The following is a 26,977-nucleotide window of genomic DNA, read 5'->3' as shown; positions in this document are numbered from 1 at the left end:
AAACTTCTGGAAGGGGGTGAAGAGGGGTATAAAAAAAAAGAGGCATCAAGGGACCCTCCCCAGGGATGACTCGACTCAGAGGCAATGGAGAAGGCTCAATAGCAGACCAGAGGACAGGAGACCAGAGGACAACAGTGTGCGAGACCCACCTTTGCAAACGAAGGCCCTGACACGACCGAGACTCAGAGGACTGACCCGCAGCTCAATCCAGTTCATCGGCATGGGTAGTATTTGAATTTTAGGTATATTTATGGTTGGGATAATTTGGGAGATAAACTGTCTGATTGCATTTGAAAATAAACTTGGGCTGAGTAGCGAACTGGTGTCGGTCCTGTGTTCATCTCGCAAATGCGGGCACCTGGGTAAAATGATTGAATAATAAACTGGCCGCAAGTGTCTGAATTTTACAGACAACACTATTGAATGGTACACACGTGAAAACAGAGAACAGCATAACAGAAAATTGGCAGATTTTGAGGCAGGTTAAATAAGATTTTAAAAGGTCAACAAGCATTTTGTGTTTTAGATATCGAGGTATAGGGTAGAACAATTAAAGCATTATGACCAATCTACACAAAATACTGGTCAGGCCAGAGATAAATCAGTGTGCAACGCTTTGGGTTCTCAGTTATTAAAGGAATATTAAAGCCAGAGAGTTCACCACTATGATGACAATGATTAGAAACCATAGTTATGGCAAGCGAATTGAGGTACTCCACTGGAGCAGGGAAAACGGAGAGGCGAATTAATCGATATGTTAAACACTATGAAGATTTGGGAGAGATTGGAAGGAGAAAAGGTACTTCTCTTTTTTGGAGAGTCAGTGGTGAAAGGTCAGGGATTTACATAAGAGAGAGTTAGGAAATCACTTCACACAACGGTTGCTGGAAAATAAAATGCTTTGCCACAAGGAATGGTTGTGGCACCTACTACTGGTCCTTCTGAAGGAAACGTGGCCAAATATTCGAAGCAGAGGATGGGACAAGACAATGGGCAGCATGCCATGAAATGGGATACAATTTGGATTATTCTCCCAAACAAGCAATTGGACTTATAACTTTCTCCTCTGCAGCAAAACCTGGTTTAGATATCGTGAGAACAAAGTTAGAAACACTGGGCAGGATTCTCCGTTGGCTGATGGCGGAATCGGGAAATGCGATTGGGCGGAGAATCGTGTCTGATGCCGGAAAATCGCGGTGGGTGCCAATTTGACAGCATATTGTAATTATGTCGCCTCAAAAGCGGCGTCTATGCAGTCTGAATGCATGTACAGTAAACACCTATTAGCGGGTCTGACTCAGTATTCTCTGGGGCATTGGCGATTCTCCGTCTCTGATGGGTCGAGTTCCGGATTGCGCGGGTCACTCGTGCTTTTCAAAATCGTGAGACTGGAGTCTTGGCTGATGAAGGAGAGAGAAGAGGTAGGACACAGAGAGGCGCAATTGCTCTGGCTGGAGTGGGCCGTGCCAGGGCCAGGGGGGGGGATATGACGGAGGAACGGGCTGAGTGGCCCGGGTGACCCACCACAGGACTGGGGAAGGGCCCAGGCACAGACCGCCATTGCCACAGCCATCTTGCTGCACACCCCACTGACCATGCACCTTGGCCCCTGGTTCCGCAGAGTGACGGGTGTATGGGTACCCCTACCACCACCCCACCCTGCGCCATATTCCCCCAATCTGGCGGGGCATCAGGTGGCTCCCCCAGGGAACGCCCCACTGTAGTCCCCAGGGTGGTAATGGGCGGGGCCACACAGCCTACCGCTGCCAAGGGCAGTGCCAGCCAATGGTACCCCTGGCATCAGGGATGGGTGCCAGGGCTAGAGGGCTCTATGGTGCCGGGCACCGACGGGGCCAGGGCTACGGAGATGGCGGGCGCATGCGGGGTCAGAGCCCGCAGTACCAACCGGGGCTACCATGTAGCCCGGTGGACCTGGTTGGGCACGGAGTCATGCACCATGCTAACATGCCAGTCTTTCACCCCCTTCAGACAATGGATATTGGAATTCAACCAGCAACGGTGGCCTTCCTGTTAGTCGCTGCAGCACTGTAGCTGTACGTGCTGGCACTGCTCGAGGAGGAGGAAGCTGCAGCAGCGGAGCGTGCAGCAGCGAACAGGAGGCAGCTGCCCAGAATGGAGAGCCTTGCGTGTCCCGGCAGCGTCAGTCATTCAAGGACCTGCCAGACCTGGCATGCCTCCTGAGCGACACAGATTATCCGCTGTGGTGGTGGCTGCTGACTATTTGGAGACCCCTACAATGATGCCCATGCAACGACTGTGGGTGTGATCAAGTGGTGCTTCGGCTTCCTGAAGATGCGGTTCAGGTGCCTGGGCCGCTTTGGAGGGACCCGCCAGTGTGATGCTGAACATAGAACATAGAAAGCACAGAACAGGCCCTTCGGCCCACGATGTTGTGCCGAACCTTTGTCCTAGATTAATCATAGATTATCATTGAATTTACAGTGCAGAAGGAAGCCATTCGGCCCCCTGAGTCTGCACCGGCTCTTGGAAAGAGCACCCCACCCAAACTCAACACCTCCACCCAACACCAAGGGCAATTTTGGACACGAAGGGCAATTTATCATGGCCAATCCACCTAACCTGCACGTCTTTGGAGTGGGGCGCTTGCATCATGGCGGCCTGCTGCATCCTCCACAACATCGCACAGTAGAGGGGTGATGTGCTGGTGGAGGATGAAGCCCAACCCTCCTCAGAGGAGGAGGATGCAGGGGAGAGCGAGGATGGACAGGACATGGAGCCCAGGCAGGCATGCGAGGCCATACGTGTGCGCCAGGGTAAAACGCAAATGGGCCGCTCTGATCACCTCCAGGTTCACCGACTGGCCAGGAGCAGGGTCACTGCATCCTACCACCACCCAGTCTCCATCCCCCGACACCTGCCGCACAACAGGGTGCGAGCCCTGGGTTTGACAGGAACACTGGGTCTGGTCCATAGGATGGAGGATAGTGACAACCTATTCTGCGATATGAGCTCTGGTGCTCTTCATCATATGACAACATCCGACTCCATGGTAGCACTTTCCACGGTCCACCTGGGTGATCCCTGCATGCGAGCTGGCTATTCCATCACATGGTCCCATTGAATCTGTGAGATGACAAGGACGGTGGGGGAGGAGGGTGGGAGCCTAGGCCACCCACAATGTCCGCCCATTACCTCCTCCTCTTCCTCCCTCGGGTTACCCACTGGCTCCGGGCTAATCCAAGGGATGGGGGTGCGAGTAAAGCCACCCCCCGAGGACCCCCACCACCTGGCGCTGCCAGTCCTGGAGGCCCGCTCTGGCCTCGACCAGGGTCTGCATGCTGGCGGCCATGGAGCACAGGGAGTAAACCATCGCCGTCAAGTGCCACCTCACCCACTGACTGTGCCACCACCTTCTGGGTCTGTGCCACATCAGCCTGCACCATCTCCCTCTGGAACTGGGCCACCTCCCTCTATGTCTGCACCATGGCGGCCAGGACCTGGGCAATGCCGCCGATCCTCTTAGCTATGACCTGCTGTGACTGGGCCACGCTAAGGAGCGCCGCTGTAATTTCCAGGTGGCTCTGGCACATGGCTGCCTGTGAGGTGGCAACCCTGTCCTGAGCCTCGGCCAGCGCCTGCACACAATGCTCCAGGCCTTGGACATGCTGATTCATAGCCGCAGCCCTCACTCCCAAGGCCTCCACCGCGACGCCACACAAGCGGTGTTGGCCTGTGTGGCACGCACGGTCAGCAACCCCTCCTGCACCTGCACCCGGTTGGACTCCTCCAAGTGTACCTGCAGGTGCTGGATGCGCGCCGACAACCCCTCATGTAGTCCCTGGCTCTGCAACTGCATCACAATCAATGGGACTGTCCGTTCCAGAAGCCCCAAACCAGTCTGGATGGCAGCTAGTTCTTGTGGCTGGCCTACCCTCCGACCGTCCGCCACCTCGGGGGTTCCTGCCTCCACCTGATATACCGGAGCATTTGTGCGGTGCGCACCAGATAGTGTCCCAAGAGCCTCTTCACTAAATGCCCGACTGAAGTGAGTGTCGCTGGGATGATGGAAGGTGTTGGAGACAGCTGTGACAGGAAGTCAGTATCATCCCCGGAATCGAGCTCCGGGACTGCCTCCAGGCTGCTCTCCTCGTCACTGCTCGGCTCATAGGTGGGGAGGGTGGTGTGGGGAGAGGGTGGTGAGGGGGAGGGTTGACACATGTCACGGGGAACCGCAAATCAGCAGCGCCTCACTTCCTCGACCTCCACACCAGTGACCTCCCTTTCCTCCGAGCCGGTGACCAAGTCTAGGGCCCTGTGCTCTGCCATGATGAGAGGCCACATGTCTGGTGGTTCACCCTCCAGTTTTCCCCTACTGCTGGCCAGTCCGGATGGTATTGTTTGTGGCACTGACTGCCTCTGCCACCTGCAAAAAGGCATGGCGAATGGCGGCGGCTGGCAGCCTCCTTCCCAGGCCGGGGTACAGGGTCATCCTCCTCTCCTCCACCGGGTCCAGGAGGGTCTTCAGCTCAGCGTCGATGAATCTTGGGGCCACTCTCTTTGCTGCCATCTTGTTGGCTGGGATGGTGTGTGTGGGGAGTGAAGTGCATAGGTGCAGCTGTCAGCCTCTTGAGTGTCAGTCGCGAAACCTACGAATCCTGCACCATTTCTCATTGGAATCGATTGTGTCTATGTGGCTCTGGTGCTAGCCCCTTAACAGTTGCTGAATCAGTCCATGTGCATCGCCAGTTTTGTTGTCGTGGAAGTCCGCGAATCCTGTGCCGCCGTCAACACTTAGTTTCAGGAACGGAGAATTCCGCCGATTCTACAGTATACTTTAGGCATACAGAGTTAGAAACATTTTACAGTATACCGTAGGCACACAGAATTTATGCCCTCCCCATTCTTTCCAAAACTGAGGAAAAAGTTGCAGGAAATATAGTTTTGACACTGGATCTTTGAAGTCATTTTACTCCCAATGTTACTGTTACTTAACGCATTTTTAGTAATGGAACTCTACAACAGCACCTCATCATGTAAGACATATTGATCGGACAAGGGAAAAGGTTTATTTTGAGATCACGGCGTTCACGTGTGAGCATAAGTACCTTTCCTTCACTTTTCCAGGTGAGATAGAATCCAAATTCATCCACCTTAAAGATACAGCTAGGTTCCAATACAGACGACTCCTGTTGGAAGAAACAATCTTGAATTATAAGTCAGTCAGTGACCATCCTCAAAAAGGTCAATGCTTTTCAGAACAGGCCTCAAACAGAGCCAAGACTGGAGATGGTGAAAATCAAGGGAGTTCTCTCAGCTGTGAATCTCCAGGTGACAAGCCTGAAAGTGGAAAAGGCTTCAGGAAAGCCTGTCACCATAAACCCAAGTTAGTGAAGGTAAGAGTCAGGTACTGACGGTTTAACACTTTTTTACTCTGCAATACAGACTGAAGTGCAGACGAGAAAGTGTTGGCAATGACAAAATAAAGTTCCTCAATTTCTCAGGAAATGTAACGTTGTTCCATTGAATTTTCATGTTAATAAGGATCACATATTAGTGAATCACGATAACATTTTAAATATATGAATCAGATGAAGTGACAAGTGGACACAGTCCTTAATGAATTGAATACTGTATAAGTTGGCCATAATCACAATTTTCTGTTGACGAGAGTCAAGATGTGTACGTACAAGAAACAGCATTTACGTTTATGCAGAAATCCAGACTTATTCTGTACTATAAAAAAATCAGGAGCCAGTGCCATATGATCAGAGATCCAGCTCAGGATTAAGCTCATTAAAACAAACAGGAAACTTTTGTCCTCAAAACTGCCTTCCCCCGCCATATGCCTGCTAACCTCCAGGGCACAATTGAACGGCCACACTGCCCCCAAACTGCAGCACACCACGGCGCAATGTGGCTGATAGAAGCCAGGAGGCACCTTCCCGGGACCTACCTGGTTCGCAACACCTTGCGAGATCTTTTAAAAAAAATAAATTTAGAGTACCCAATTATTATTACTTTTCTTTCCAATTAAGGGGCAATTTACCGTGACCAATCCACCTAACCTGCACATCTTTGGGTTGTGGAGGTGAAACCCACGCAGACATGGGGAGAATGTGCAAACTCCACACGGACAGTGACCCAGGGCCAGGATTCGAACCCGGGTCCTCAGCACCGCAGTCCCAGTGCTATCCACTGCGCCACATGCCACCCTTCACCTCGCGAGATCTAACGGGATCTTCCGAGATATTGCAATGTGAATCCCGGTCATTGGCAACTCTGCATATTAGAGCGAGACAGCTAGTCTCACTTTAATATACAGTTTCCTGAAGCACCGGAGGCATTCCGGTTTTCTCCCTGAAAGTCCCGAAAGACGTGCTGTTAGGTGATTTGGACATTCTGAATTCTCCGCAGGGTACCCTACAGACTTTGGAATGGGGCGACTAGGGATTTTCACAGTAACTTAATTGCAGTGTTAATGTAAGCCTACTTGTGCCACTAATAAAGATTATTATGCCCTTTGCCTCGGACACCTCGGATGAGTAGTGTTCAGTACTCATTTTCACAAGCGAGGACCAGTCGGAACAGCACTTGTGAGGGTCTCCCAGTGGATTAGAGGCCCCCAGGCGCACGCCCTTTGAACAAGGTGGTACCTGGCCCTGCTGATGCCACCCAGGCACCATGTAGGTGCCAGCCTGGCATTGCCAAGGTGCCCAGGTAGCACTGCCAGCTAGCAGGGCCACTGCCAGGGTATCAGGTTGGCACTGACAAGCTGGCATTTTTCGCATGATGGTGATCCGGCCATGCACGGGTGTTGTGGTGGTGGTGGGGGGGGGGGGGCCGCGTTGGATGCTCCAGAGTTGCGATGCCAAAAGGTGCCCCGATGTCTCGCTACACTGAGGAGTTCCGGTGAGCGGAGTATTCCCCCTGAGGCAGCCCATCTAACCCAAGTGATGTATGATAGCATTGTGTTTCTCTGTGTTGCGAGTGCCAAGAAACACGTGGCCAAATGTGCTCGCTGTGGGACTTTGTTCCTATTTCATTAAATCGTGCCCCCGTCTTTCTTCCATCTATTGTCACCGCCTCCTCTGGTACCACTATCACAATATTTAAAATAAAGCACCATTTCATTCCCTCTACGTATTCCTGCATGTGCCCACATTATTGGATTGGATTTGGTTATTGTCACGTGTACCGAGGTACAGTAAAAAGTATTTTTCTGCGAGCAGCTCAACAGATTATTAAGTACATGAAACAAAAATAAAATAAAAGTACATAATAGGGCAACACAAGGTACACAATGTAACTACATAAACACTGGCATCAGGTGACGCACACAGGAGTGAAGTGTTAATGAGGCCAGTCCATAAGAGGGTCGTTCAGGAGTCTGGTAACAGCAGGGAAGAAGCTGTTTTTGAGTCTGTTTGTGCGTGTTCTCAAACTTTTGTATCTCCTGCCCGATGGAAGAAGTGGGAAGAGTGGGTTAGCTGGGTGGGAGGGGTCTTTGATTATGCTGCCCGCTTTCCCCAGGCAGCGGGAGGTGTAGATGGAGTCAATAGATGGGAGGTAGGTTCGTGTGATGGACTGGGCGGTGTTCACGACTCTCTGAAGTTTCTTGCGGTCCTGGGCCAAGCAGTTGCCATACCAGGCTGTGATGCAGCCCGATAGGATGCTTTCTATGGTGCATCTGTAAAAGTTAGTAAGAGTTAATGTGAACATGCCAAATTTCCTTAGTTTCATGAGGAAGTATAGGCGCTGTTGTGCTTTCTTGGTGGTAACGTCGACGTGGGTGGACCAGGACAGATTGTTGGAGATGTGTACCCCTAGGATTTTGAAGCTGCTAACCATCTCCACCTCGGCCCCGTTGATGTTGACAGGGGTGTGTACAGTACTTGGCTTCCTGAAGTCAATGCCCAGCTCTTAGTTTTGTTGGCATTGAGGGAGAGATTGTTGTCGCTGCACCACTCCACTAGGTTCCCTATCTCCCTCCTGTATTCTGACTCGTCGTTTCAGATCCTATGGTCGTATCATCAGCAAACTTCTGCATGGAGTTGGAACCAAATTTTGCCACGCAGTTATAGAACATGCAATGCAGAAGGAGATCATTCGGCCCATCGAGTCAGCACCGACCCACTTAAGCCCTCACTTCCACCCTATCCCCGTAACCCAATAGCCCCTCCTAACCTTTTTGGTCACTAAGGACAAATTATCATGGCTTATCCACCTAACCTGCACGTCTTTGGACTGTGGGAGGAAACCGGAGCACCCGGAGGAAACCCACGCAGACACGGGGAGAATGTGCAGACTCCGCACAGACAATGACCCAGCAGGGAATCGAACCTGGGACCCAGGCGCGTGAAGCCACAGTGGTATCCACTTGGGCTACCGTGCCGCCCATATGTCGTAAGTGTACAGGGAGTATAGTAGGGGGCTAAGTACGCAGCCTTGCGGGGCCCCAGTATAGAGGACTAGTATGGAGGAGGACTATTATTATGGACTATTATTGTGTGATGTGAAGCATAAATATGTATATGATGTTTATAAAATATTATATTTTATGTTGAGTTTGCTACCAGAAGGGTTGCTATAAAAAAAGGTTGCAAAAGATGCAATGAACTGAAAGACAAATGGCTTGCAAGGATAGGAGCATAGTTTTCTCAAAGCTATGCCGTCAGGCAGCAATCAGGAATGTATTGTGCAGGGGACAAACATGCCAAGTGGATGGAGTAGTCCCTTTAAGATGCACAAACATGTGACGATGCACCAATCGTTTGAAAAATATATTTTCTGGCAAGTACAAAATAATAAAAAAGGAAAACAAACCAAAACCAATAACACCCACGCCCCTCAGAAACCCTATCCCCCTTTAACAGGTGATGGCGATGAGCTCTATAAAGTATAAAATGAATGGCTGCCATCTTTTGTAGAACCCCTCAATTGCACTCCTCATGGTGTACTTCATTTTCTCAAGGTAAAAAAACTCCATAAGATCCCCAGCCATACTGAGGCATTGGGTGGAGAAACTGATCTCCACTCCCAATAGAACCCACCTGTGGGCGATAAGCGAGGCAAAGGCCAAAACATCCGCCCCGGCACACGTCTGCAGTTCGGGCAGGTCTGACACCCCAAATAAGGGACTGGGCTCCAATTCAATTTGTAGAATCGCTGACATGCGAAGAAGGGGACCAAATACCTCATCAGCTCAGGACATGACCAGAACATGGTTGGCCGGGTTCCCCCCCACAGCGTTCGCACAAATCAGCCACTCCCTCAACCAGCTGACTCATTATAGGCATTTTTAAACGTGCCGGGTGTACCACCTTTAGCAGTATATGCCCAAGTCTCATGTAAGAAGAGGTGGCATTCACCCTTCTCAGGGCTTCGCCCCCAACTCCTCCTCCCACTTGACCTTAATCCCCTCCAGGGATGCAGTATCCTCCGCCAGGATCGTCCCATAAATTCCCTAAGTACTTCCCTCCTCCCTCCCCACGAGTGACAGCCAACAGCAACAACGGTGGCACTATCGGAAAAGACAGAAGTCTTTCCTCGCAAAGTCATGAACCTACAGATACCTAACATTTTCTGACTGTTAGAGCTCAAACCTCTCTGGCAGTTCCTCTAAACTCATGAACCGCCCCTCCAGAAACAAATCCTTCATTCCTTCCACCCCTTTTTCCTCACAGTCTCTAAACCTAGCATCTAATTTTGCCGGCTCAAACATGTGGTTCGCACAAGTCGACCATCACCTATGCCCGCAGCCTCGGGCCCCGACATGAACGGTGCACTGATCTTAAAGGGGCCATGCAGTGCAACAAGTGAATGGTGCACAGAGAAGGGGCATTAGAGAGAACTTTGGCAGGAGCTTGCAAATAATTTTGGCTGCCCCCCCGTCTCCAATGTAAAATAACAGTAAATCAAACTGTAATGGGGTCAAGGAGGTCCGCAGGACCTTCACAGTAAAAATCACAGATGTCAGTGTCAAATATTGTGTGGGAAAGGATAACCATGGCAATCCCACAAAAGATCATTACATTTTGAGAGTACGATCTTCACAAAGAGCTATTTGACTATCACTTTTTTTCCCTTTGGAGAGGGAAAAGAGCCTGAAGCTTCCATCATGTTAACATCATGCCCAAGCGACCAGCAACTTGCAGTTATATGGTTACTTTGACAAAGAAAAATGTCCCAAGGCACAAATCGATAAGAATTCAACCCACTGTTCCTGAAACGGCTACTCAGCCTAATCTTCAATCAGCCTGAAGATCTATAAGCAGTTTTGAAATTTTGGGATATTCATTGCAGTGATCAATAAGTATCAAAATTAATTATTGCAATGCTGTGGCACACACAATAACCTCTAATTGGTATCACTGCTTTTGCTAAGCAATGTAGTGATTTTCCATGCATTAACCACCACCAAGAGTCAATCAGCTCCTATTTATCTGCTAATAATACATTAACACAAATGCTGAATATTAAAAAACAATGAAAGGTAGCTTTGCCACCACAATAAATATTCCAAGGAAAGCATTAACCAGCAAGAAGGATTGAAAGCCAATGTTGGTCAGTAAAGCATCATTCTTTCACAACAAACCTCAGAGGCGGTAAAGATGATGGTTTAAAATTTGACAACTAGCTGGTCTGTCTTTGTTAAAACTTCACTGAAGGTGAATTCTTGAGGTCACAATCACTTTAAAGAGCGTCGTAAAATCTACATCCCTTAAAATAATTCAGTGATTCTGTTCCTGTATTTACACTGACAGTCGCCTTCTGGTGTGTATGCTTATTGCTGATTATTTTGTAACATATTTGATCAAACATAGATAAATACATAATATTATAGTAAATGCTCTTCCTACACGAAGTTGAAACATTTCTGTTAAATGCTGGATCCTCTTGCTGCAAAACACTGCAGTGCTTGCTAATGTTCTGTTGCACTGTGTGCAGTACTGATCGTCTCTCTGATGAAACCCAAATCTATTTCAAATTGGCGAGTGTGTAGGAGCATGTGACTGTGGAGGATTGTGATCAATTTTCTTTCATAAAATCATACCATTTGGCAGCTATTCATATAACCAGTAAATTAATGTAGCAAACCTTTTCTTAAATCACAGACATAAAGTCAATACACAACTACAAGTCCAGTGAAAATGAATGAATGTTACTAACTAAAGTATTCGAAACTGCAGCACAGTAATTCAATCACTTTGAAACATTAATACAATTGTCCACCCTAGTCTTGTCATTTATCAATATTGATGCAATGACAATAAACAGAAAATATTAGAAATACACACCAGGCCAATCAGCATCTGTACTGGGCTGATATGTTCATCCGGTTTTGAAAGGTTCATACCATAGAATTTACAGTGTAGACGGAGGTAATTCGTCTCATCGAATCTGCGCCAGCCCTTGGAAAGAGCACCCTGCCTAAGCCCACACCTCCACCCTGTCCCCGTAACCCCACCTAACCCTTTTTTATTGGATACCAAGGGTAATTTAGCGTGGTCAATCCACCTAACCTACACGTCTTTGGACTGTGGGAGAAAAGCAGAGCACCTGGAGGAAACCCACGCAGACACATGGAGAGCGTGCAGACTCCACACAGACAGTGACCCAAGCCGGGAATCGAACCTGGGACCCTGGAGCTGTGAAGCAACTGTGCTAACCACTGTATTACCATGCCACCAAGGTTGCCCCATCTTAGTGCCATATGAAATAAAATTAACTGGCAATTAAGGGGTTAGAGTTACTGATGCACTTAAAATATTTTGCACAGTTTCTGTCTGTGTACCGAAGGAAGGAAATACTTACTTCAGAGATGGTGCAACAAAGGTTCACTATGTCTTATTGACTCGACAAGGCCCATACTTGCTGCAGTTCAAAAGAAGGAGCAGCAATCTCATTGAAAATGTAAAATTCTAAGAGGGCTGAGTAAGGCAAATGCAGAGAGGCTGTTTCCTTTGGCTGGGAGAGTCTAGAACTAGGGAGACAGTCTCAGGATTAAGGGGCTGGCCATTCAGGAGTGAGATGAGGTGAAATCTCTTTACTCCGAGTGTTGTGAATCTTTGTAAATTTCCAGCCCAGAGAGCTGTAGATGGTCAGCCGATGAATTATATTAAATTCAGAGACTGGAAGATGTTTGCAGACTAAGGGCGGGATTCTCCAGCCTCACAGCCACGTTTCTCGGCAGCGGGAGACGGCGGGATTCTCTGCTCCTGCCGCTGTCAATGGGAATTCCCTTTGAGGTCACCTCACGCCCCAAAGCTGGGGTGCTTTGGCAGTGGGACCAGGAATCCCTCTGCCAGCAAACAGCCGGAGAATTCCCACCTAATCAATGCAGGAATATGTGGATCGGGCAGGAAATTTTAATCGAGGTACCTCAGCCATGATCATAATGAATGGGAGAGCAGGGGCCATGGGGCCGAATGATTTTATTCACAATCCCGTTTCTTACATTCTTAAGACATTAATGATTAGACTAAGCTTTTGAGAGAAAACTGAGGATGAACTACCACTTGCATCAGTGTATATAATCACCACAGAAAGACTAGGAATATAAATGTCCTGATCGCCCTGATCTGATGTTATATGAAGCAACAGAGAAAATTACCCGCAGAGCACTTTTCAGTTAAAATCCACGGGAATCTCTGGAGTGAGACCTGGACTTGTATATTCAACTGTTAACAGTAAGTCAGATATCACACAACCGTGGGACCTCATGGCAGAGTACAAACAATTTTTAAATGTAACATTCAATGGGTGAAATTCTCCGTTTGGGAGACAATGGGCTGGATTCTCCGTCGGCGGAATCCTGCCTTTCGCCGGCAGTGTACTCACGCCCGCAGGTTTCCCAATGGGAAACCCCATTGGCCAGCCGCCGGGAGGGAGGATCCCACTGCAAGTGGGGGCGCGCCGCACCAGGAAACAGGTGCGGCAGGACGGAGAAGCCCGGCGTATATTCTCTGCCTTGTGGGGTGGCCCTCGGGTGGACTTTGGGGACAACTCCCTGAAAGAGCTAACCCCTTTGCTCTCCGCGAGGTCCACCGTGTCAGGGCCGTGTTGTCAGGACCAGTAGCAATTCTCGACCGCGTGAGTTTCCACTGCCCTGGGCCCGGAGAATATGGTGCCTGGCCAGTTAAGTGGATGCAAATTGGTCATTTTATGGCCCGCTGACATAGAGTGCGAACCTCGATCCTGCCAGCGTGGGTTGGGGGGGGGGCGTGGTGCATCGGAATCGGATCAGCACCTGGCGTCGATCCCATTTCCTTCACTATTAGAACATAGAACGATACAGCGCAGTACAGGCCCTTCGGCCCACGATGTTGCACCGAAACAAAAGCCATCTAACCTACACTATGCCATTATCATCCATATGCTTATCCAATAAACTTTGAAATGCCCTCAATGTTGGCGAGTTCACTACTGTTGCAGGTAGGGCATTCCACGGCCTCACCACTCTTTGCGTAAAGAACCTACCTCTGACCTCTGTCCTATATCTATTATATTGCGGGACTCTCCGCCTCATCAGGTGACGCGAGGCAGAGCAGTCTCAGAGGAAATGACCAAGGATGCGGACACATTTGGTGTTGTTGTTTATGATATTAAAACCTGCAGTCCAGAAAAAAACACGTAGTCAAGAGATGGAAAAGAGAGAATGAATGAATGGATGAACCAGAAGTCCGAGAGCTACAGGGACAAAGAAAGAATATCTCGCGGTATGGTTACAGGTGTCTCCAGAATGCCTGCAGGCTATTTGGCTCCTGTCCTGCTCTACCGTAACTTATTTAAGTTTGCCTAATTTTACATTTATTCAGTATTAAGATATTTTGACTGATGCCACCATTTCTCAGCAAAACACTCACACTGGAGCAATAAACACACTTTATTTTTCCTTTCTGTGGGTCGGTCAAATCCCTGACTCAGGTAATGTATTTTCACACTGCACTAAATTGAATTGCACAGTGCGCACTCTGTTAACACTAGCCAAAAAGGGGGGGGAGAGAGAGAGCTGACTGGTGGTGGTTTAGCCTCAGGCAAGGGGCAAGGTTGAGAGGCAAGTGGCCTTCATGCATGAATAACGGCAGCCGGTACGGGAATCGAACCCCCGCTGTTGGCTTCGCTCTGCATCACAAACCAGCCGTCCAGCCAACTGAGCTAAACCAGGACCTAGCTTTTAATGCTGAAGTGATGCTACTCCCCCCACCCACCCACCCCTCGCCACGCTCATTTCCCACCTCCACCCACCGGGCTACTTAAAAGAATCGACGACTTTCAAGTTAGTTGTGGCTCCGCTGATTGTGCAAGGTTGTGGATTCATGCTCCACTCCAGGAAATGAGTGCAAACATCAAATTTAACAGTTCCGTGCAGGACTCATGGAGTGAAACACTGCTGCAGGTACTGTTTTCCAGGTGAGATACAAAGCTGAGGCCTCGTCTGACCTCCGGTGGACACAGAGATGCCATGCCACCATTCTGAAAGAGGACAGTGGAGTTCCGCCTGCTGCCCTGGCCAATGTTCTTCCCTCAATCAACATCACAAGATATGATTATCAGGTCAATATCACACTGCTGTTTGGGGAGTTTGCAGAGTCCAAATTGGCTGCTGGGTTGCCCATATTAGAACAGTGACTACCATTTATGGCATGCGGGCCCAAGTCGTGCTAGCCTCGCACAAACCTGGGCACCCTACTGAGGCGCATGGCCACTCGACTGTGCATTTAGCGCTGGCTGCACGCTGCAAACATCGCACTACGCAGGCAAAACAAAGCTTGACTGCTTTTTGTATCAGAAGGAAGCGGTATATTTAAGTGCCAATCATGATGATAGGGGGATAGCCAATTTGGCCCCGTGTAATACTATTCAAGTGAAAAAAGGTCGCACATTATCATCTGCTAATTGGTACTATGCAGCATTAATATCAGGATAAATTTCCAACATTAGTGCTTCCGGCAGAGTGCTTGCTGCTCTGGGAGGTTATATTGGGAATTCAAGATCATACAGAAAGCTCTGAGCACTGGATTCACCATAATGAATCTGTACCTCATTAAGGCATTGATTTTTGCTGTATCGTAGGATTGGGTTTTTCCAATACATTTGTGAGGTGCTATTCTGGTGCTTTCTGTTGTGCTCTGGGAACATGCCTCTTTGGCTTCGTCACATCCTTAACTGTTGGAAGCTACCTTTTTTTTCACGTTACCTTCAAGGGATTGGGTATTACGGATTATATTTTTTCGTTTTTTTTTTTAATGACTCATGGTAATTTCAGCTATATTTAGCTACCCTTAAAATAGAGGCCACAGTTCCCCTGTCAAACAAGCTAAATTGCTATCGCTGCAGTCTTCCTGCAGGAACCTCGCACTGACCAGTGGCAACGTGAGAATATCTGTCATGGGTGGGTGAACCAGTTATTTCTATCTCTCATCCCATGCACAAGGTTAAGATGTGTGTGTGTGTCATCATCAGCTTTATACATTAAAAGTTCCCTTTTATGGTTCACCATACCCTGGTGGCTATGCAAGATTGTTATATTTGAGTGTCTGCCAGTCTGTTCAATCTGCCTTTTAACCCCTCTACCATTTAAGGCCCTGAAACCAATCCGTTGCTTCTCATCTTAAACTTGCTCCTCTGGCTTCACGTGTTTTTTTAACCCAAATGCAATAATGAATGGATTTTTTTAAAAATTGAGACATTAAACCGAGATTAGACAAGTTTTCGGGCAATGATTCAGCCTCTTTGCCGATGACTGCTGTTTTGCATCACGTCAGGTATTTAACAGCTTTGGTTATGCCTTTGTGAGTGCAGTGTGCAGATGCGATACAACAACCTCAAAATTTGCATTTTCTGCTTACCGCCCTCACTTTCATCCAGGATTGATGATTTGTTTATTCCTTATCACTTGCTGCTTAATTGGGTCGATATAGTTTCCACATTGTGACCAACCCTTTGATGTCGCTGTGCGTCATTCAACTTTCAAGGTAACCTAGCAAATGGGCTTTTACGTCTACCTTTCTTGGGGATCCAAAGTGTCTGGCGGACATTTAGAAATGTCTATTTTAGTTTTTGAATTCATAACTTTTGTGACAGTCATGATCAGTAAAGGTAGCATGGTGTTTATGTATACTGGGCGAGTAAAACAGAGAGCTGCATTAGTAGAAGCAAAATATAGCGGATGCTGAAATCAGAAATAAAAGCAGAAAATGCAGGAAAAACTTAGCAGGTCTGGCCGCATCTGTGGAGACAGAAACAGAGAGAACGTTCTGAATTCAACATGACTCTTCTTCGCAACTTCCAAATAGGACAAATCCCTGAGGATGATGACCTACACACGAGGGCTTTCCAAAGGAGACAATGGCAGGGATCGTGCATGTGCTGGTTGTGATTTTCCAGAATTCCTTGGATTGGGAATGGTCCCGCCAGATTGAAAGTTGGCAAATGTCACTCTGCTGTTCAAGAAAGGAGGGAGAGACAAATATATATGAAGTACAGGTCAGTTCGCCTAACATCTGTTGTTGGGAAAATGCTGAAATCTATTATTATGGAAGTGTTAACTTCTCATAGAATTTACAGTGCAGAAGGAGGCCCTTCAGCCCATCGAGTCTGCACCGGCTCTTGGAAAGAGCACCCTACCCAAGGTCAACACCTTCACCCTATCCCCATAACCCAGTAACCCCACCCAACACTAAGGGCAATTTTGGACACTTATGGGCAATTTATCATGGCCAATCCACCTAACCTGCACATCTTTGGATTGTGGGAGGAAACCGGAGCACCCGGAGGAAACCCACACACACACGGGGAGGATGTGCAGACTCCGCACAGTGACCCAAGCCGGAATCGAACCTGGGACCCTGGAGCTGTGAAGCAATTGTGCTATCCACAATGCTACCGTGCTGCCCCTGAGAAAGGTATAGTACTTAGAAAGGTATAGTACAATTAGAACAAGTCAACATAGTTTAACTGAAGAAAAGTCCTGTTTAACAAATGTATTGGAGTTTTTTTGAGGGTGTAACTAGTAAGGTAGATAATGAGGATTGGATTGGATTTGTTTATTGTCACGTGTACCGAGGTGCAGTGAGAAGTGTTTTTCTGCGAGCAGCTCATGGAACCAATGGAATGGAACCAATGGAACCAATAGAAGTAGTATATCTGCATTTCCAAAAGGCATTCGATAATGTTAACAAGCAAGAAAAGGATGCATGAAGTACGAGGTAATATATTAGAATAGATAGAGGGTTAGCTACCAGACAGGAAGCAGACAATGGGCATAAAGGGAACATTTTCAAGTGAGCAGGTAGTGAATAGTGAAGTACCACAAGGGTCAGTGCTGGGCCTCAGCTATTTATAATCTATATTATTAACCTAGATGAATAGGCAGAGAGTAATGTATCTAAGTTTGCTGAAGCTGCAAAACTAGGTGGGAAGAAGGTAAGCTGCGGGGAGGACACAGCAAGGCGGGCGAAGAGATCTAGTCAGGTTAAGTGACTGGGCAACAAAATGGCAGATGGATTATAATGTAGGGAAGTATGAAGTTATTACCTTTGTTTCGAAAGAATAGAAAAGCTGAATATTTTTTAAAAGGTGGGAAACTTCAGGGCGGCATGTGGCGCAGTGGGACTGCGGCACTGAGGACCCGGGTTTGAATCCCAGCCCTGGGTCACTGTCCGTGTGGAGTTTGCACATTCTCCCCTTGTCTGTGAGGGTTTCACCCCAACAACCCAAAGATGTGCCGGTTAGGTGGATTGGCCACGCTAAATTGCCCCTTAATTGGAAACAAAAAAATAATTGGGTACTCAAAATTTATTTTAAAAATTTATAAAGTGGGAAACTTTAAAGTGTTAATATTCAAAGAGCATTGGACGTGCTTGTACAAGGAATGCGGAAAGTTAGCATGCAGGTGCAGCAAACAGTCAGGAAGACAAAGGCATGTTGGCCATTATTCTAAGTGGGTTGGAGCACAGGAGTAAAGATGTTTTGCTACAGTTGTACAGGGATTTGGTGAGACTTCATCTGGAAGAGTGTGCGCAGTTTTGGTCTCTACATTTAAGAAAATATATACTTGCAATGGAGGCGGTACAGCGAAGGTTCACTAAATTGGTCCCTGGAATGAAGGAGTTGTCCTGTGATGAGACGCTGAAAAAATTGGATCTATCTCTGGAGTTTAGAAGAAAGAGAGGCGATTTTACTGAAATGTACAAGATTCTGAAGATAGATACCAAAAGGCTGGGGAATCTAGAACACAGGGGCAGTTTCAGGAGAAGGAGCAGATAGTTTAGGGTTGAGATGAGGGGAAATTTCTTCACTCAAGAGTTACGAATATTTGAAATTCTCGTTGCGAATGCTCTATTGTTGAGTATATTTCAAACAGGTTTTTGGTCTCTCAGGGAATTTGGAGATATGGGGAGCAGGTAGGAAAGTGGGGCTGAAGCCCAAGATCAGCCATGATGGTTTGGAACGATGGAGCAAGCCTGACTGGCCGTATGGTTTACACCTGCTTCTACTTCTTGTGTATTCTTGTATCAGAGAATGATAAAGAGGAAATAATGAACCTGCTAGATCGTTTTTTCTCTTGGCCACACAATAGAGCTCTTTAAAATGATGGAGTAGACACAGAATACATATCATCACTTGTGGGAAAGAGCAAAACATAAGGTCATTAAAATAAGGCGGTCACCAAGAAATCCCACACGGAAAAAGCATCTTTACACGAAGAGTGGTGAGAATGAGGCACTCACTACCACAGAGCAGTTGAGGTCAGTCAAATAGATCTATTTAAGGGAAAGCTAGACATGATGGAGAAGGGAATGCTGAGTTAGATGAGGAAGGATGGACGAGGCTTCAGAGGAGTATAAACGGCAGTATGGACCGACTCGGCAAAATAACCTGTTTCTGTGCTGTATATCCCACACAATTTTATGAAATGGCCTATTCATGCTTCTCCTTTCTACGAAAGGAAGACCAAGCTCAATCTTTTACTCCTTTGCAAAGCCAATTTTTTCTCACAGATAGTGATTTAGAGAACAGGTTGTATGAAGTGACTAAATCTGTAGACATTTTCACCTCATTATTTCTTTTTAAGGTAAGTTGAGCTCACAGCTTTGCTAGGCTTTGGCTTTCTGGTGGTATGGAGAACCAACTTTAGCATTATGGGCTGAAGTGGGAGAGCAAGAGACAGTTCTTTTGCATGCAACTGGGTGAGGTGCAATTAAAGGTCATGTACAGGATTGCCTTGTAGTTGGCGGTCTGCCCACTGGTGATCCGAACTTCTAGGGCAGGATCCTCCGTCCCGCCAGCCCCACATTCCGGCGCGGCATGCCCCGCCAGCAGGGGGAATCCTCCATTCCGGCAGCCGGCCAATGGGGTTTCCCATTGTGGCCATCCCACGCCGTCAGGAAACCCGTGGGTGTGGGTGTGCTGCCGGTGAAGTGGAGGATCTCGCCGATGGAGAATCCCACAGTTAGACTATTCAGAAGGTGACTTTATAAACATGCTGTTCTCTCGGAGTATCGGGAAAGTGGATTTGTGAAGCACAAGATCAGCCGTGATCGTATTGAATGGCAGAGCAGGCTCGACAGGCTACATGATCTATTCCTGCTCCTATTCTTTGTGTTTTTATGTCTACGAATCCCAAAAATATTGGCTGTGATCATAAATCGAAGTCAAAGTGATCACGGCACTTACAGCTAAACTCAACTCCATGCTGGGGCCAACAACAAAAATACAGATCTCGCAGTCAGCATTTGAATGTGACAGACAGAGAACAACATCCAGCAGCAGACTTGCAGGCAAAGAAATCTTAGGTCAATTTGTCCCTCTTTCCCACTCAATTTTGGTATGGATAGCGGCAGAATATTAATCACTGACTATCTGAACCTATGACATAGGTCAATGTGTAAATCTAACAAAATCTGATCTGTAAAATCCATGGTGCATCACTGTCAAGATTAAAGCATGAAGGGAATGCATTCAGGTATATGCAACTGAGGGCTTTTGCGAGGCAACAGGTGAGGGAATTCCCGCAGCTCCCGACACAAGAGGTGCAGGACAGAGTGATCTCAAAGACATGGGTGGGGGATGGTAAGGTGTCAGATATATATATAGGGAAATGAGGGACGAAGGGGAGACTATGGTAGATGAACTAAAAGGGAAATGGGAAGAAGAGCTGGGGGAGGAGATCGAGGAGGGGCTGTGGGCAGATGCCCTAAGCAGGGTAAACTCGTCGTCCTCGTGTGCCAGGCTAAGCCTGATTCAGTTTAAGGTATTACACAGGGCGCATATGACTGGAGCACGGCTCAGTAAATTTTTTGGGGTGGAGGATAGGTGTGCGAGGTGCTCGAGAAGCCCAGCGAATCATACCCATATGTTTTGGTCATGCCCGGCACTACAGGGGTTTTGGATGGGGGTGACAAAGGTGCTTTCAAAGTAGTAGGGGTCCGGGTCGAACCAAGCTGGGGGTTGGCTATATTTGGGGTTGCACAAGAGCCGGGAGTGCAGGAGGCGAGAGAGGCCGATGTTTTGGCCTTTGCGTCCCTAGTAGCCCGGCGTAGGATATTGCTAATGTGGAAAGAAGCCAAGCCCCCGGGGGTGGAGACCTGGATAAATGACATGGCAGGGTTTATAAAGCTAGAGCGGATTAAGTTTGTCCTAAGGGGGTCGGCTCAAGGGTTCACCAGGCGGTGGCAACCGTTCGTCGAATACCTCGCAGAAAGATAGATGGAATGGAAAAAAGAATGCAGCAGCAGCAGCCCAGGATCGGGGGGGGGGGGGGGGGGGGGGGGGGGGGGGGGGGGAGGAGGAGGAGGAACCAGAAGGACTCTCAGGGTTGTTAATATATACCGTATAATATGTATAGGTCGTTGCGACAGATAATTATGTATTGGACTGTTAAATTATATTTTTGGAGAGTGTTACTTGTGATAAGGCAGTTGCCAATTAGGGTTAGTTTTCATTTTTGTTATTTATTCATTTTCTGTTTATAAAATAGGTCATTGTTATTTGTGTTGTTATAATATTGTGTACAGGATGCACAATGTACTGTGTTGGTTGACCAAAAATTTTCAATAAAATATTTATTAAAAAAAAGATTAAAGCATGACTTACACAGCAAAAGGTTTCTGTGTAATTGGGGGGGGAGAGAGTGAGGGAGAGAGAGAAATACAGACAGACAGAGAGGGACAGACAGAGGGACAGAGACAGAGAGAGAGAGAGAGAGAGACAGAGAAAGAGAGCCAGAGCCAGGGACAGAGAGAGAGCAAGTGACAGAGAGAGAGTGACAGAGAGAGACAGACAGAGAGAGAGACAGAGAGAGAGAGACAGAGAGAGAGAGACAGAGAGGAAGAGACAGAGAGGGAGAGACAGAGAGAGAGGGAGAGAGAGAGACAGAGAGAGAGAGACAGAGACACAGACAGAGAGAGGCAGAGAGAGAGAGACAGAGAGAGAGAGAGAGGGGGAGACAGAGAGAGGGGGAGACAGAGAGAGGGGGAGACAGAGAGAGGGGGAGACAGAGAGGGTTGAGACAGAGAGGGAGAGACAGAGAGGGAGAGACAGAACGAGAGACAGAACAAGAGACAGAGCGAGAGACAGAGCGAGAGACAGAGCGAGAGACAGAGCGAGAGACAGAGCGAGAGACAGAGCGAGAGACAGAACGAGAGACAGAACGAGAGACAGAACGAGAGACAGAACGAGAGACAGAGCGAGAGACAGAGCGAGAGACAGAGCGAGAGAAAGACAGAGAGAGAGATTTCTGAACATTCCAGCTTTCTCTGTATCCAACAAAAATAATTCACCACCGTATACTGGCCGCAGGCTCAGGCCAGTTCCAGTTTAAAGAGGCGACTGGCATCCTATTTACGTCATAGCTGTTAACTGGATCCACGCCGTTTGGTGAAATTAAAACTAAGACACAGCAGTGTTTGATGTGTTAAGTAAGTTGGTTCAACGTTGACTGCAACTGGATGCAGTGAAACTAGAAACAGGCTTCTGACACAGGAGATGGTACAACACTGTTTTATTGAACTTGCTGATTGCTGTACATAGTCTGCTGTGAGTTGACAGTCTATCAATCTAACTGATAACCTCCTACTGGCTTCACCAGACTAACTCTCTACCTGATGGTGATAGTGCTCACTGGCTTGTGCACTCTTACTATCTCAGTAGCTGTGTCCTGTAGAGAGAGGGAGAGTCTTAACGCCCTGTGTGCTTTATAGTGGTGGTGTCCTGTCTGGTGATTGGTTGTTATGTGTCGTGTGTGTTCATTGGTTATCCTGTGTGTCAATCACTGCCTGTCTGCATCTCATTATATACATGAGTGGATATTACGACAGTGTTCTTTACTCAAAAGCAGTTTATTGACTTAGTCTACAGTTAACGTTACTCCAACACACCAGTGTCCCAGCTATAGGTGTACAAATACACAACATCTGGTTAAGAATGTAACTGCCATTAAAGCATACCAAATTAATTGCCGTGAAGCTGTAACAATGTAATTAATAAGACACTGACAATAACTTCCTGATTTCCACATAAGGGGGCTAATTGCAGTTGGTCAGTGTTTTGGCCAGCCACATCGCTGGCGTCAATGAGGCTTTCAAGTTCATTCGGAGGCCCTACTCGCCCGGTTAATAGGACGGAAGGCTGTGGAAATCGGCCCCTCTGCACTTTCCAATTCCTCGAAAGAACTGGTTTCCCCATTTACCCACATCAGTGCAATTTCAGCACACCAGCAACTGACGGCATGGACGTTGTCCCAGAGGTTTTCAAGGTGCACGTCAGTTTTCCCAGCACGACCGAATCACAAATTCAATGAACATCAGACCAATTAGCTGGTAATAAATTTCAATTTTGACTTCTGTCTGGCTGCACTAGCAGGGTTTACTCTAAAAATAAATCTCCCAAGAATACAGTCTGATTTAACATTACTTTACCTTACTGTCGCCCTCCCACGCCTTTCCCTAAACCAAGCTGCAGGGCACATTTCCCTTGTATACCAGGGGCTGGATTTTCCGGTTGGCGACACTGAAATCACGTTTGGCGATCGGCCGGAGAATCAGAGTTCCCGATCAAATCTGGGGTGGTGCCGCTTTCGCGATGCTCCGCCCCCTCCAAAGGTACTTGCAGAGTACGCCGCACCATGTATCGATGGCCTCAGGACATAGCCTGAGGGCCGCCCTCCCGATGCTCTGACTCTGACCGGCCGAGTTCCCGACAGCGCAGGACACGTGTGGTCTCACCCGTCGGGAGCTTGGCGTGGCGTGGCGGCTGCGGACTCAGTCCAGCGTTGCCACAGTCGGGTGGGTCCGATCCGCGGGTTTGGGGGGGGGGGGTCTGGTGTGCGCAAGCCAGTCAAAGGGCGGACCATTTCGCGGGCTGGGTCCATGTAGCATGGCGCGGCCGCTGCAGGCCGCCGCCGTGCGCATGCGCTGCCATGGACCCGGCAATTCTCCGGGGGTGTATCGGCATATACAGCCGGGTGCTCTACGCTGCCTTCCTGCTAGCCCCCATCAAAACAGGGAATCGGTGGCCATTTTATCTGGCATAAAACATCACCATTCCCACACCGGCGTGGGGACATAGCCCCAGAATCAGAGAATACAGCTCCAGGTACTTTCTGTCTGTTTATAAAGGGCTAGTTTATGATCTGCCACACTAATCTTCCCATTCTGTTTATTTGTCGGACACACAGAATTGACACGTTACAATACCATTATGTGGAGTTTGGTTTTGTCAGCTAACTGGGCCATCAGTACAATGAAACTTCAGAGACGAACAAAGCTCAATTCAGAACACAAAAATAGAGCCTCAGCATTGACACTTCTCTTTTGCATCTACACGGGTAATCTCAACGTGTTGCCATAACAGTGCAGAGGGTATGCAGCCCATTTCATTTTGTCACAAAGGCAAATCCAACATAAGGAAATTAAGCTGCCTGCAAACGGTTGTCACTGAAAGATGGGAGTTTAAAATGGAATCTAATTACGCTAATTATGTTGGAAAAGGACACTTGTTTTTAAGATGTCACTTACCTCTTCATATCTGTCAAAAACAGCTCCTTCTTGCATAAAAGCTGGAACAGCCTTCTGCCACAAAAACTCATATGCTTTAGCCATTGTTGTTCAGAAACCTAAAAAAACACATAGGACTAATTAATTCTGAAAAACATTCATCAAATCAGCTCTAACCTTCATCTGAAATACTATTAAAGCAACGCACTCCCCAATTTTGCAACTATTAGCCCGAGCACATTCAAAGAACATTGACCTTGCCAGTTACAGATGTTCTAACATCCTCTTGGCAGAAAGCAAGTTGCAACCTGAAAACTGCAGTAATACCCGACATAAATCATTAATAATTTGGAAAGACCAGGTACAATTCTAAGTCACTGCCTGCCTCTCTGACTGCAATGATCCTGCAGCCGACAAGAGCAAGTTCAAATCCCTCATTCTCTTGTAGGTAATTTTCTTTCTCTCTAAAAGGAAAATTAATTAAATCCTTTTTCTCCTACTAATAGATTATCTACTGCTACTGGGAGAAAGAAAAATAGAAAGAAGAATTTGTTCCCAAGTGGAAAAAAAAGAGTAATTTTCAATAAAATCAAGCAAAGATTCTCCCTGTTCAGATAAGGAAAGTGCAATGTGCTTTTCCATTGAAGATTACAAAACAGAAAATGCACCAAATGTTACCGTGCACTCTTTCTAGAAAACAAATCTTGTGCCTTCAATACCTGAACATGAATTCAGCCATGTAAGTTTTTCTTTCACCAAATACAAACAAAATAATGGCAGGGAAACCACATCATAATTCACAAACTTTGTTCCCCTATACTTTCAGCGCAAAGATTTACATTCAAGGCCAATTTTGAGAAGGCAGGCTTGTAGGCCTTTATTTTTACAGCACAGCTGGTGAACCCAGATGTCTAACAATACTGAAACAGTTCTCCTCCATCTGTGCTCATTATGAGAGTCAGCGCTGACAAATGCATTAGCTCCACAGTGGTTCCATTTTGACAACTGAAGTGGAGTGACTTGCTTGATTAACATCTTTATGTGGTTATAATAAGTTGTACTATGAATTATTTTATCAACGTCTCAGGGCAGGTTTCTCTGGCCTCCCGACCGCGTGTTCCTCGGGGGTGGGGGGGGGTACACTGCCGTCGGGACCAGAGAATCCCTCCGCCGGTGAACTGCTGGAGAATTCTGGCCTCCATTTATTTGGAAGTAAATAGCTTTTGCAATAGAGCAGTGCCCTAATAGCACTGGCCTACACCATGGACAGGTAGAATGCAAATTCCCATTCTTAGTCTCTGCACATTAACCTCCATGTCTGTGACTATAACTGCAGTTGGAGCCTATGTAGTTTGAGATGGCTCAGCTGCAAGAATGTTTCCCTCAATTGCTGACTGTATCAATCCACTAAGTAGGTTGGCTCGCAGAGTGTGAAAATGTCCCAGGTTCAATTTGTTATGATCTGAGAAGATATCAGTAACTTTCAAAAATAAATTTGGACTTCCAGTTATTAACTGAAAGAATTGCACCATGTTTTAACCAAAGCCTTTTACTGTACTAGCAACCCCTTATTCTTTCACCCAAAATTCGCAACTGAAAACTTGCTGGGTTCTACTTTTATTTCCACTGAAGAGTTCCCCTATATTCTACAGGATATTGAGGGTTTGTCACTTCTGAGAGGAAACCAAAGAGTCCCATAGCTCTAAGGAATTCATTTTGATTCTCCTCCGTGTTCCTGCTATTCTCTATAGTACAAGATTTATTGGGGTCCTTCCACAAGGATCCAGCTAGGTGATCCTCTGGCTTGCCTTCAAACACCTCACTGCTGTGGATTCCTCAGCTCAAGCATGGGCTTCATGGCATTCTTGCTTAGTGACTTCAGATCAGAAAACACCCCTATGTTCATATAGCCCTTGGCTACTGGTCTACTGACCCAGATTTCAACTGCTTGTTTTGGTGGGAAATCACAGATTAAAACACAAAACCAAATAAATAAAAAAGCCCCACAGCAACGTATCACACCTGGATGACCCAGATAGAGATTTTAATCAATTACCCCAAAATTTTCAAACTTCCCGATGTTCTGGGAAATCGTAGGAATAATTTAAACCTCTTACTGAGGCACCTGTAGATTTCTAGTCTTCACTCAAAACCCACCTCCCAAGGGGTCATCTATTGTTTGGGTTTCCCATTTCCACCTCTGACCTTATTAAACAAACATAGGCCACCCTTTTGAGTTGCAATTATTTGAGGTTTGTTGACCAGCTTCTCAAACCGGTTTTCATTATCTTGCATTTAAAAATTCAAATCCCCAAATGAATGAATCATGAAGTAACATGTCTGTAACAAATTATTCGGAATTAGATGATATGTGTGAGGTTGCTCTCAGGATATTACAATTAGTTGAGGTGCCACTGGGAGAGGCATATTGGCAGTGCTCTCACTTGCGACCACAATAGGCCTGGCTGGAAGTGTTGAGCAGGATCGAAATCAGGCTTAACAATGCTCGTGTTGCCAGTCAAAAATTGGCCAACTCTCATTTTCAAGACTTGCAGGTGAATAATCCACATTTGGGAAGCAGATGCATGACGGAAACAATTTTGTTTATTCGTTCATGGAATGTGGGCGTCGCTGGCCGGGCCAGCAGTTATTGCCCATCCCTGAGGGCATTTAAGAGTCACCACATTGCTGTGGGGTCTGGAGTCACATGTAGCCAAACCGGGCAAGGACGACAGATTCCCTTCCCTAAAGGACACTAGTGCACCAGGTGGGTTTTTAACGACAATCAACAATGGTTTCATGGTCATCTTTAAACTTATAATTCCAGATTTTCATTGAATTCAAATTCCACCATCTGCCTGAGTAGGATTTGAACCCAGGTCCCAAGAGCATTACCCTGGGTCTCTGGATAACTCGTCCAATGACAATACTACTACGTCACTGCCTCCCTTTAATATTGACGAGGGAGAGAACTGATGAAAGAAAGAAACAAAGAG

At 47.1% G+C, this 26,977-nt stretch overlaps 1 protein-coding gene across 9 annotated transcripts in view; it reads right to left on the bottom strand.

The window, feature by feature from the left end:
• The window catches only part of LOC140421442 (1-phosphatidylinositol 4,5-bisphosphate phosphodiesterase beta-4-like), a 677,584-nt gene that overhangs the window by 287,066 nt on the left and 363,541 nt on the right, over nt 1-26,977 (bottom strand). For all 9 annotated transcript variants that reach the window (XM_072506170.1, XM_072506171.1, XM_072506164.1 and 6 more), the window contains 2 exons: nt 24,003-24,100; nt 5,088-5,168 (listed from right to left, as the gene is read on the bottom strand). In XM_072506170.1, coding sequence (XP_072362271.1) covers nt 5,088-5,168; nt 24,003-24,086 — 165 coding nt within the window. In that variant the 5' untranslated portion in view covers nt 24,087-24,100. The remainder of the gene's footprint in view (nt 1-5,087; nt 5,169-24,002; nt 24,101-26,977) is intronic.

The sequence above is a fragment of the Scyliorhinus torazame genome, chromosome 1, assembly GCF_047496885.1.
Source record: "Scyliorhinus torazame isolate Kashiwa2021f chromosome 1, sScyTor2.1, whole genome shotgun sequence".
In the NCBI taxonomy this organism is placed as follows: domain Eukaryota; kingdom Metazoa; phylum Chordata; class Chondrichthyes; order Carcharhiniformes; family Scyliorhinidae; genus Scyliorhinus; species Scyliorhinus torazame.
The sequence above is the reverse complement of the archived record's forward strand: the minus strand, read 5'-3'. Positions and strand labels throughout refer to the sequence as shown.